This window comes from Periophthalmus magnuspinnatus, chromosome 23 (assembly GCF_009829125.3).
Source record: "Periophthalmus magnuspinnatus isolate fPerMag1 chromosome 23, fPerMag1.2.pri, whole genome shotgun sequence".
NCBI classification, from domain to species: domain Eukaryota; kingdom Metazoa; phylum Chordata; class Actinopteri; order Gobiiformes; family Gobiidae; genus Periophthalmus; species Periophthalmus magnuspinnatus.
The window spans coordinates 19,539,099-19,551,009 of NC_047148.1; the positions used below are offsets into that span (position 1 = coordinate 19,539,099).

At 40.8% G+C, this 11,911-nt stretch overlaps 1 protein-coding gene across 1 annotated transcript; it reads left to right on the forward strand.

Moving 5' to 3' along the window:
- Positions 1-225: 225 nt before the first annotated feature.
- Positions 226-11,911, forward strand: map1b (microtubule-associated protein 1B). The gene is made up of 7 exons (XM_055231654.1): positions 226-594; positions 1,705-1,806; positions 4,489-4,571; positions 4,955-5,095; positions 5,174-10,112; positions 10,188-10,417; positions 10,505-11,911. The coding sequence occupies exons 1-7, from the start codon at positions 408-410 to the stop codon at positions 10,658-10,660; spliced, it is 5,838 nt and encodes a 1,945-aa protein (XP_055087629.1). The 5' UTR covers positions 226-407; the 3' UTR covers positions 10,661-11,911.

Genomic DNA, 11,911 nt, shown 5'->3' on the forward strand with positions numbered 1-11,911 from the left:
AATAGCAGAATATCATAATCTGGTCCAGGCCTATTTTAACCCAAAAGCAGAGATTGATATAAATTTATTGTAAGCCTCATAAATGATGACAAGCAGGAGAAAGTTGCCTAGAGTTTTGACTTCCGGAGTTTTGATTTGTGGCCAGTGACATCAGCTTTGGGGTGAGTGTGCAAAATAGTGGTAGGGCTTCCTCATCCTCCCCGGTTACCGAGGATGACACACTGTCTGCCGGTATAAAAGGCTCGAGCCACTCCTCTCAGGCTCTTGAGTGTGGTCCCTGCTTGAGCGCATAGATTTGAGAGGAGGGAGGAGGCTGTGGCTGTAAAGCTGCTGCTGCTGTAGGATACACAGGATACACAGGATACACAGGATACACAGGATACACAGGATACACAGAGCACGGGGAGATGGCCACCCTGGTACAGTCCGCGGATGCGATGGAGAATCTGTTCACTCCAAGCAACATCGAATCCACGTCGACGTCCTCGTGTCCCTCACAACATTTTAATGACAGCAAATTTTACTTGCTGGTGGTGATCGGGGAGGTGGTCACAGAGGAGCATCTGAAGTGTGCTATTGCGGACATAGAGAAAGGTAAGATCGAGCAGAGCGATACTGTGGGTGGAGGCTGAGGGTGGAGGCCAAGTTTACAGCTGTAAGTTAGACTTGAATGATAGGCCCAGTACAATGTAACAGAACCCGCAGCTGCTGAGCGTCAGCGCGGTGTTATGTCATTTTACCCTGTCTAAAATGCAGGCCTGATGCATTGTGTCTTCATATAGATTCATATATAGATGTGTCAGGGCTGATATGGCCCCTCCCAGTCTCCCAAATCCATGGGCGACCCATCCCTTCAGTGACTGGTACGTCGCTCCACCTGCCATAGTGCCCCAAGCGTCACTGCGCTCTTTTACAAGTCCATTTAGAGTAAAAGACCTGTTGTATCGCACATTCAGCCATTTAAATACTCGGTCTGTTATAAGATCATTAAGACTCTTTCACCGCAGTGATTCAGCATTTGTCCTGAGCGTCAGACGCGCAGTGTGCGCCTGTGTTTGGGTTGGTTGCCCTGTCGTGGACGCGTTTTCCCGCAGCAGCAAGTCCTTTCCTCACGTTAAAATTGCGTGCGTCAGGCTTTTGTTTTTCCTGTACCAGTAGCCTATTTCAGTCAGTCAGGAGTAGCTTCTTTTGTCTGTTGTGTAAATACAGCCCCATGCGCCTGATCATTCGTGCAGTTTCCTCCTGCACAGAAAGTGGATCTGTATGAGACCTACTCAATGTTTATGTGCAATTGCAAAGTTTATTTCTCATCTCGTCCCCTCCCTCTGACAGCATCCGCATCCAGCTCCCTCTCATCCCACATCACACCGGCTGGTGGGCGTGGCCAATGCGCATTGCGGCCTCTATAGCAGCCCATGTGGGCCAAGTTTCACATCATGCGCTTTTTTGGATTCAGAAGAGCAGATGTTTGTTTGTCGCTAATGACGTTGTTGTCAAGTTATTCAGGTTTTATGCAGCCTGTGTGGATGCTGAACTGATGCAAATAAATAAGCCTAAATAAATAAAGTCATTTTAGTTCACTATTTGAGTCATGAGAGATTCATAAAAGCCTGTCACGTGAGCCTATGGTGTATTGTAGTCATTTTTTTTAAAATAGTCTTGATTGTTATAGCAAGATTTTTTGTTTTGTTTTTGTCCTTCCAGGAATCCGGTCATGGGACACCAACCTTGTCGACTGCAACCTGGACCAGGAACTCAAGCTGTTTGTCTCGAGGCACTCAGCTCGTTTTTCTGCAGATGTCAGAGGTAATGCCAGAGTACAGAGCAATGTCACTGATCTATCACAAGACCAGCCCGAGGAGAGCCTTAAAATATATTAGCCCATACAGCAGCCGATGCACACACTTTTTATGTTGTAACATCTCAGTCAGCACAGTGTTTTATCACCTAATTCCAGATACACCGATGGTTTATTGCATGGCACTTTGAAGGGAGTGGTCTCATAAAGTGGACTAGACCCAGGGAGGGGAGACATGTGGTGTCTCAGTGGGCAGTGTGGCCTTGATGGTCAGCAGTAACCAAGCCTCGCCCATATTATATAGACAAGCATGACTATACAGGACAAGGTTACTTTTATTAAAACAGATTTACCTCAAATGAAACTTAATGCAATTGAAGAAATAATACAGTGATTTTAAAATTCTAATCACATTCTACCATTTGTCTTGTTTGATCATTCTCCTTGGTGCTATTGCCTTGCAACCTGAAGAAGCACAGTTGCTTTGGGAGTAATTAGCAACAGGAAATCCCCAGTGGCAAATGGCTGTAAAAATGAGGTTAGAGGAAGATGAGACAAAGATAAAGTGATAAGAAAGAGACTGGACGCTGAATAGATTCAACATTATGCTGTGCATAAAAACAGTGGCAAGTCACGGAAAGAGATTGAAGCATTAAACTGTGTAAACATGTCCATTTCTGAGCATCATGTTAGATCACTGGGTCAGAAGACCAGGTCACATGCATTAAAGACAATATTGATTAGGGAGTGTCGCAGATGGACACATGAGACTTCATGTGCTTATTTGAGCCTGGGGTACTGTCAGATAGAAACAAAGAACCAATGAATCCAGTCATTTTAAATGTAATTACTGAGGAGTTGTTTTTGAATAAAGAAGCAAAAACGGCTCTAAAGTATATTTATCAGATTAAATCTAAATTGTCTTATTGCTGAAATTGCATTTCAGGCACACATTGAGTAATTGATGACACAAATCAATCAAAGCCCTCGTGGCATCTTTGTTCAACAATCTGCATTTGGCCATGGCTTTTAAATGCTGAGCCAAAAATAACTTAATGAGTGTAGCTCTGCACTCTTGATGCATTGTTGTTGTTGTACAATTAATAATATCTTATTATATTTGTATTGTACTATTTTTGAATCTTGTTTTTGGGGATGGTGCCCTCAGTGACTCTTCCCTTTCTCATCTGACCTGTCTGTAACAGAAAAGGCTGCGTGATTTGTACTTGTCAGAACAAAAGTCATTGGTGCATGTCACATTGGTTCACCTCTACAAACAGTGGGCTGCACTAGAAGGACATCTGTATTGATTGTAGATAATTGTATTTTATGATCAAGTAGTTTGTGACCACAACCACAATTAAGATCTATGAATATTATCCAAGAAATCTTTACAACAGTAACATATATTCAACAAAAATGCAAAACAAAAAATTTGCAAAAAAGGATAAACTGACACGCCCATAATGTAATCATAAATTTAACTACAATGCACATTATGAAAAGGTTTAAATAAGCAACATATAGTATGCAACTTGAAGTTAAGTTGGTTACTGTTGTTTTCCAAAAAGGGTCATTTGGTCTTCTTTTCTTCAAATGACTTTTCTGTTTTCCTCTAACAGACCATTTTGTTTATTTATCTTGACATGTTTCGACAACTGTCTGTAGTCATCATCAAAAAGGTCACATGATGTTGCTGTGACGTGTCTTGTCGGCTGATTTACACTTCGGCACAGCCTTCCTTCTGGAAGAGCAAGGACGACAGCAGATGAAAACAGAACAAGAGCTGCCATCTCAGACCACTGCAAAAGAGAGATCCAAGTTATGGACTGAGATGGAGCCAAAGTTATTGGGACAGAGGACTATAAATATCATCGCTGGATAAAAAGAGACAATAGAAATCTGGAAACGTGTTAATCATACACTAAACCTAGATGAGGGGGTGTTTTTGCTTTCCCACACTTGGGAAGAAGGTGGTGTCGTCCTTTCTCTCCCGGAGGGAAGGCCACGCCAAAGACTGTATAAATCAGCAAGACACATCACAGCAACGTCACGTGACTCTTCTGATGATGATTATAGACAGTAATTGAAACATGTAAATAAGAGGAAAATAAAAAATAGTAGTTTAAGGTTGGTACATTAGCACCAAGCCTCTCCCCAAATTTATATTTCTGAAAGTGTATTTTATATTTGGTGCAAATCTCCCTGGTTAATGACCATGTGCTCAACACTGGGAATTTGTTAGATCAAACATGAATGAGACCATGCAGTGACCAAATAGTTACCACCAATAGCAGGAGACAGGAAAATACTGGCTTCAGAAGCGTTGTATACGGTACACTCACTGTAATGCACAAGAAACAACCAATTGTTTCAGTCACAGAGGGGCACATTTTGTTCTGTGGAAAACTACTGGCTGCTTTACTCTTTTGATGTTAGATGAAAACTGGAGACAATCATCTAATCATAGTGAGTGTAGAAGGTCATGTAACTCCTAATGTCTGCGGACAAAGCCATATTCAGTCAAAAGTTAATATGATTGATTATGAGTCTGTCACACAGGTCACATTTCAAATGAACTGTTCAAAATGATACACATCTTATATTTACATGACTCACATTACGCACAATACTATAATGAAATGATATTGACTTGGATTGTGTACTTACTCTCACTTGTTTTGATTTAGGGCAGAGAATCCTTCACCATAAAAGCAATGTCCTGGAAACAGTGGTGCTCATCAACCCTTCAGATGAAGCAGTCAGCACTGAGGTGACTCATACACATGTATAAATTAATATATATATTAAATAGAAATGGGAAGTTATCAAGGTCTGTTCTTTCAATTATAATTATATTAAAACACGTGTGTTATAGTCATTTTACTTGGGTTAGTAATCCATAGATTTTGCTTGCTACTTGAAGGCTGAGGTCAAACCAAACAAAACACGCATTATTAAAATCAGACAAACAGAAGCTGACAGCAAATGATTTTGAATCGAAATAGACAATTCTTAACATAGAATGACAAGCAGCTAAACCCAACCCTGAGATGCTTAGTTGTCTATTTCCAGTCCAGCAAATCAAGTCTTTTCAGCTCACTTTCAGAATACATGACCTGTTATGCAAGTTTAATGTTATTTATTATTTTTCAGGTTCGTTTGATGATTTCAGATACGTCTCGATTCAAGCTCCTTGTTCTCTCAGGACAGTGCTCTGAAAACACTGGGGAGCTTATTCTTCAGTCTGGATCATTCTCTTTTTACAACTTCATTGACATTTTCACTGACCAAGAAGTAAGTCAATATTAAAAATCAATCTTTTTTTATTTTTTATTTGAAGTACAATGAACATTTTTCTTGTTCTCTATTTAGATTGGTGAGCTCCTCAGCACTATTCACCCTGCGAACAAAGCAAACCTCACACTCTCCTGTCCAGATCAAGGTGACTGGAAAAACTCCAACCTGGACAAACACAATCTACAAGACTTTATCAACATGAAACTGAATTCCGCGCTCATACTTCCGGAAATGGAGGGTCTCTCGGAGTTCACAGAGTATTTATTTGAATCTGTCGAGATCCCAGCACCATTTGACTTGTTAGAGCCGCCAACATCAGGTGGTTTTCTGAAGCTTTCCAAACCATGCTGCTACATATTCCCTGGGGGTCGAGGTGACTCAGCTCTCTTTGCTGTAAATGGCTTTAACATGCTCATCAACGGTGGCTCAGACAGAAAATCATGCTTTTGGAAACTTGTGAGGCATCTGGACAGGGTTGACTCCATTCTTCTGACTCATATAGGAGATGATAACCTACCAGGCATTAACAGTATGCTACAGAGAAAAATGGCAGAAATTGAAGAAGAACAATCGCAAGGATCCACAGCAAACAGCGACTGGACAAATAACATGATTTCGCCCGATATTGGCGTTGTGTTTGTAAATCTGCCTGAAAACCTGACTAATGCTGAACCAAACTCCAGAATGCGCAGGACTCTTGATGAAATTGCAACGACACAGCAGTTACTTGCGAAACTGAATTTGAGAATCGAGTCTTTACAAAGGCCTGTTGGAAACATAATTGAGCCGGTCATACTATTCCAAAAAATGGGCGTTGGAAAACTTGAGATGTATGTGTTGAATCCAGCAAAAAACAGCAAAGAGATGCAATACTTCATGAAACACTGGAAAGGCACTGAAAAGGACACTGCATCTATTCTCCTACCAAATGGGAAAGAGTCTGAGTACCCAGTTTCGTATTTGGCATCGATTTCCTCCCTCATTGTGTGGCACCCAGCAAACCCTTCTGATAAGGTTGTACGTGTTCTCTTCCCTGGTAACGCGACCCAGCAGCACATCCTTGAAGGGCTAGAAAAGCTGAAGCACTTGGACTTTTTAAAGCAACCAATTGTAACTCAAAAAGGAATGGCTTCTAGTGTGCCCTCAACACCTACTCTCAAGCAAACCAAAATGAAACATAGGGCAGACAGCAAGGAGAGTCTTAAATCTAGTGCAAAACCATCACCAGTTAAGACAGGAAGGAAAGAGTCTAAAGAGGAAACTCCAGAAAAAGTCAAAACAGATGTAGAATCATCACATGAAAAAACACAGAAGATTGAGAAAAAAGACAAAGTTGTTATCAAAAAAATGTTTGATGTAGAAGCAAAGACAAAGGTAGCATCACCAGTGAAAACTCATACCCCAGAAAAGAAGAAATCTGAGATTAAACCGAAAACAGAGAAGGTTTTAAAGAAGGAACCCAAAAAGTCACTGGAAAATAAGAAAGAGACCAAAAAAGAAGCTGCAAAAAAGGATGATATACCGAAACCAGCTAAGAAAATTGTCAAAAAGGACATCAAGAAAGATTCATCAGTGAGTGAGGACAAGAAAGAACAAAAGAAGGATTTGAAGAAACCCTCCAAAGATGCAAAAAAAAGTGCAGTAGAGGTGAAGAATGTCGTATCAAAACCAAAAACACAGAAAAAAGAAACAGGGACACAATCCAAACTGAAGGAAAAGAACAAATCAAAGGTGGCAAAGAAAGAGTCCAGCACAACCAGCAGCAAAGCAGAAGACATTACAGCTACAGTCACCGAAGATCCAGAAGTGGAGAGGTCACTGATGTCCTCACCAGAAGACCTAACTAAAGACTTTGAGGAACTCAGGGCAGAGCTGCTAACCGAAGATGAAGCTGCAGTTCAAGAACACCAGATAGAAGAGGTGATGCAAAAAGAGAATGTAACACAGACCAAAGAGTCGCCAGAAACATTAGAAAGTGTGGATGAGGGTATCACCTCGACTGAAGTTGAAGAAGACAGTGGTGTATCACCAGAAGAACAAATGATTAAAACCAGAACCAGTGAAAAGTTTGAAGATGAAGGAACTTGTGTGGAAGAGACATCTGAGGGAGGAGACTTTGAGGAGAAAGTTAACATAGAAGAAGTTTGTGAACCACAAAATGATGAAATAAACAACCAAAAGCCACCTATTACTCAAGATGAACTCCTTGAACATCCTGAAGAGAAATGTGAAAATACTGAAGACAGTGGTGATTTGAATAAAAATGTAGAAGTTCAGCCTTTAGAGGTTGTAGATGTAGAGCAACAGTTAGCACCAGTTTCACACAAGGTTTCTTCACCAGTTTCCCCAGCAGCATCAATCAAAGATGAAATGATTCCAGTTGGCTTTGAGAGCTCAGCTTCTGATGAAGATAGGGACGAACAACCAGAAGATTTCACTGTTACATCAGGCCTTACTCAGTCCATAATTGAGATCTCCAGTGTTCCCACCCCTTTGGACGACATGTCAACTCCCAAAGACATAATGAGTGATGAAACTGCTAATGATGACTCACCCACACAGGATGCTGTAATCCTGGAAACATCACAATCTGAAGAGGTTGACAAACAGAAACTCGCTCCTCTTCAAAGTGAGCCTGAAAACAAGAAATCCCTAAGTGATGTCACTGAAGGACATGATTATAATATCTCTGCTTCAACAATATCACCATGTTCATTATTAGAAGATGATAAACTGATAAAAGATTTTGAAAACAAAACCGAATGCTTTGTCTCAGTACAAGAGTCCAATGATCAAGATAATGATGGACCTGGTGAAGCCCATTCCCCTTTGTCCCCTTTCATACGGTCCCCCTCTGTGGAAAGCAAGCAAAGTAAAGTGGAAAGTTCTTCAAATTTTGCAGCTGCAATAGAACTGTCAACTGTACTGACAAAAACAAGTTCAGAGGACAAAACTGTGGAAGAGTCATCTTCTCCTCAATCTTCTGGTCACACACCTTACTATCAGTCTCCAGTTGATGAGAAAGCAGACTCTATTCCTCTAGCAGGTGAAGAGGGGGGATCGCAGGGTCCTGTTATTGTAGAGGTCACTAGTGATCTTGAGGATTCCTCAAATAAAGTTACTTTAGAGCCTGATGAACCACCACAGTTAGAGACTAATGAAAATGTGACATGTGCTCCACAAAACATATCTCAAATGTCTCAACCAAAAGATAGCAAGGACGCAACACAAGTTCTAACTGGACAAAAGAAAAATGGAGAACATCCCCCTTGTGCATTTTCATCATCAATATACCGACATGAACCTGAAAATAATAATTCTACAACATTTAAAGAAGAAAGTAAAATGTCTATTTCTGAAGGGACAACATCAGATAAGTCGGGCACTCCTTTGGAGGAAGTGGTAGCAGAAGATACATTCTCTCATTTGGCTTCAGCCTCCACAGCTTCGTTAGCCACAAGCTCCCTCCCAGAGCCCACCACTGACTCTCCTTCACTCCATGCAGAAGTTGGTTCTCCACATTCAACAGAAGTAGATGATTCACTGTCAGTTTCAGTGGTTCAGACCCCAACTACTTTTCATGAAGCTGATGGTTCTCCCACTAAAGAAGACAGCCCTAGACCAATGTCCATTTCTCCAGATATTTCACCAAAGAATAAAAACCAAACCCATCTGGATACAAGATCACCAGAGCACTCGACTGCGTCTGCTGACTTTGGGCAGGAGTCACCTGATCATTCACTTGCTTTGGACTTTAGTAAACAGTCACCAGAGCATCCATCACTTGGGAGTGGCTCACATGCTACAGAGAATGGCCCAACTGAGATTGATTACAGTCCATCAGACAAAAAAGATATCACGCCAGCAGAGGAGAAACCAGTGCTTTTTGAAGAATGTGATGCCCGTACAACCTCTGCTACACCCTCAGAAGCCTCTCAGTCCACCCCTTCTGTCACTACCCCTTGTCAGTTGGCAGATTTGACACAAGATGTGACTGAAAAGATAGATAGGTCTCTAGATGTGCCAAAGACAGCATCTATGAACATATCAAATGAACCATCTTCAATGCTCATTGATCCAGCAGCTAAAGACAACCTCAGCCCTGGGTCACCTTCTGCAGAAATTGTTGAAACAAAGACAGATAGTCAAGAAAAGGATAAATGCCCCACATCCCCATCTTCACTGGAGAATAGTACATTAGAAAAACTTTCACCATCACAAGAATTGGACAAAAAGTCTCCTTCCATGCAAAACATTCCTTCCCCCACTAGTCTTCCTTTTAAATTTGACCAAAGCATTTGCAATGTTCCTTGTGGCTCTGAGGACCCAGCTACCAACAGACAAAATACTTGTGGTGCATCTAAAACAGATGTTGATCTCTGCTTGGTTGCATCTTGTGAGTACCGTCACCCAAAGACAGAACTGTCCCCATCTTTCATGAACCCAAATCCCCTGGAATATTTTATTAGTGAAGAAAGCACATTTGAGGAAGAAAAGCCGCTAGCCAAATCTGGAGGTGGTTCCCGACCTCCAGGAGGGAAACTGACTTCTAAGCAGTGTGAAGAGACCCCACCCACATCCATCAGTGAATCTGCACCCTCACAGACAGATTCAGATGTGCCCCCCGGGACAGAGGAGTGTCCTTCAATCACTGCAGATGCTAACATAGACTCTGAAGATGACTCTGAAACGCTGCCCACTGACAGGACCCTGACATACAGACACGCAGATCCCCCTCCAATGGCACTCAAGGACTCAGCTCCATCACCTGGCCAACATGATGTGTGTATGGTGGATCCTGAAGCTCTTAAGGCTGAAGAAAATGCCAACACAGATGAGAGTGAAAAGCCCAAAAAGAAAAAGTTTTCAAAAAAATCTGCACCTGCGAGTAAGACTGTGGCTCCAAAGGCCAAGGACACAAAGACGGTACTGCACAAGAAAAGTATAGGTGAAGGAAAAGATGCCAAAAATGCAACCAATACTTCAGCTTTAAGAGGTGTAAAAAGTGTCACTGGTGAGTATTCTAACTAGAGCTTACCCTGTTAGTCCATTTAAAATAAGATACATTATTATTTTTTATTTTTTTAAGGAAATGGAAAGGGATCGAGTGGAGCTCTGCTCAACTGTCCACCAATGTACATGGATTTGGTGTACATACCTAATCACTGCAGTGCCAAGAATGTAAACGCTGAATTCTTTAAGAATGTGCGATCCTCATACTATGTTATCAGTGGCAACAACCAGACTGCTCAGGAGCCCAGCAAGGCTGTCCTTGATGCTCTGCTAGAAGGAAAGTCCAAATGGGAACACAATATGCAGGTATGTCTTAAATTATTTTAAATATCAGATGTGCATTATAACTCATAGGATAAAAGAAAACAAACACCTGACAACTTTATTTTTCAGGTTACTCTAATTCCAACACATGACACTGATGTCCTGAGGGAGTGGTATCAGGAAACTCACGATAAACAACAGGAACTGAACATCATGGTTCTGGCCAGCAGCAGCACTGTTGTCATGCAGGATGAGTCCTTTCCAGCGTGTAAAATAGAAATGTAGGGTTTTTACTGAAAGTATGGAGCAGCAACATTGAAACATTTAGGTACAACTAAATTAACAAAAAATTGTAAGATTATTAAGATATCAATTTTCTCAAATGTGTGGAGTCAACTAACTTTAAATCTGATCAACTGATTGATGCAAATTGATATTTGATTATATATGATTTTTCATATTGCTGCTCACTTAAGTATTTTTTTTTTGTATTATTATTTATTTCATACTATTTATGTATTTATTTAAAATGTATGGTGGTTGTTGGAAATTTCCAGTTTTTTTCTGAATGTTTATGTGTAAAATTGCATAATTTCTCTACGACAGGCCTCTCCACAAGATGTGTCTTACTTTTGAATGTCTTTTTGATTGTTTAGAAGAAGGGAATCAATTTTTGTATTTCACCAGTTTTGCATCACTTTAAAATCTAAAGCACCACATTCTGTATGAACATAGGCCATATATGTTTCTGGGGAACACGTGCATGGCTTTTGAAAAATTATGACTCACACCTGTGTTAAATGTTTGAAGCCTTATGCATTTACAAGCTCTGGCAACATTTACTACTTTAGTGGCTTCTATTGTATCGTTGTACCAGTAATGGATCATTTGCTAGTTGGTAAGTGTATTCAGGGAGACTGCCCGTAGAGGTCTAGAGCACATGGTGGACCTAGATTCAGTGACAGTGCATATTTGAAGACTGAAATACTAACTGCTCTAAACTAATACAGGAATCACACTCATTACAGAAAACGTTTGGTGGTGTTCTAAACAAGGCACAAAGGTTTACTGAAGATCTCAGACATAGAGACAATAATCTATAACCTAAATAACCTTGCAACCTTTGAGAATGCCAATTTGAAATCTCTTGCAGCCCTATATATACAAACATGGCAAAACACAGGGAAATTAGCGTTCATTTTGGTCAACCTTACTATAATCAAAACCTGCAGACAAAGCGTGTCATTCACTCCACAAGGCTTCAGCAGCAACAACCCAACAGACTTTCCACAGACGATATGAGCAAAAATCATACTGTCTTTCACGAGGCCTCTCACCTCTGTGCAGATCTGGATTATCTGCAGCTGTGTATTTGTCCTGTAATCTTCTGGTCCCTAAAACCATTTGTAACTTAGAGCAATTGTATTTGTTAGCGCTTGATGTGTGTGTTGCAATATTTCCTTACTCAACAAATCTGTAAAAGGTCTCAAGTAAAGAACAAACAGTCAAACAGAATAAATAAACAATTTAAAACCC

Coding starts and splice junctions, on each gene's coding strand:
- map1b (XM_055231654.1), top strand. CDS start 408: ATGGCCACCCTGGTACAGTCCGCGGATGCGATGGAGAATCTGTTCACT. Junction 595..1,704: donor TATTGCGGACATAGAGAAAG/GTAAGATCGAGC, acceptor TTGTCCTTCCAG/GAATCCGGTCATGGGACACC. Junction 10,418..10,504: donor AATGGGAACACAATATGCAG/GTATGTCTTAAA, acceptor TTTATTTTTCAG/GTTACTCTAATTCCAACACA.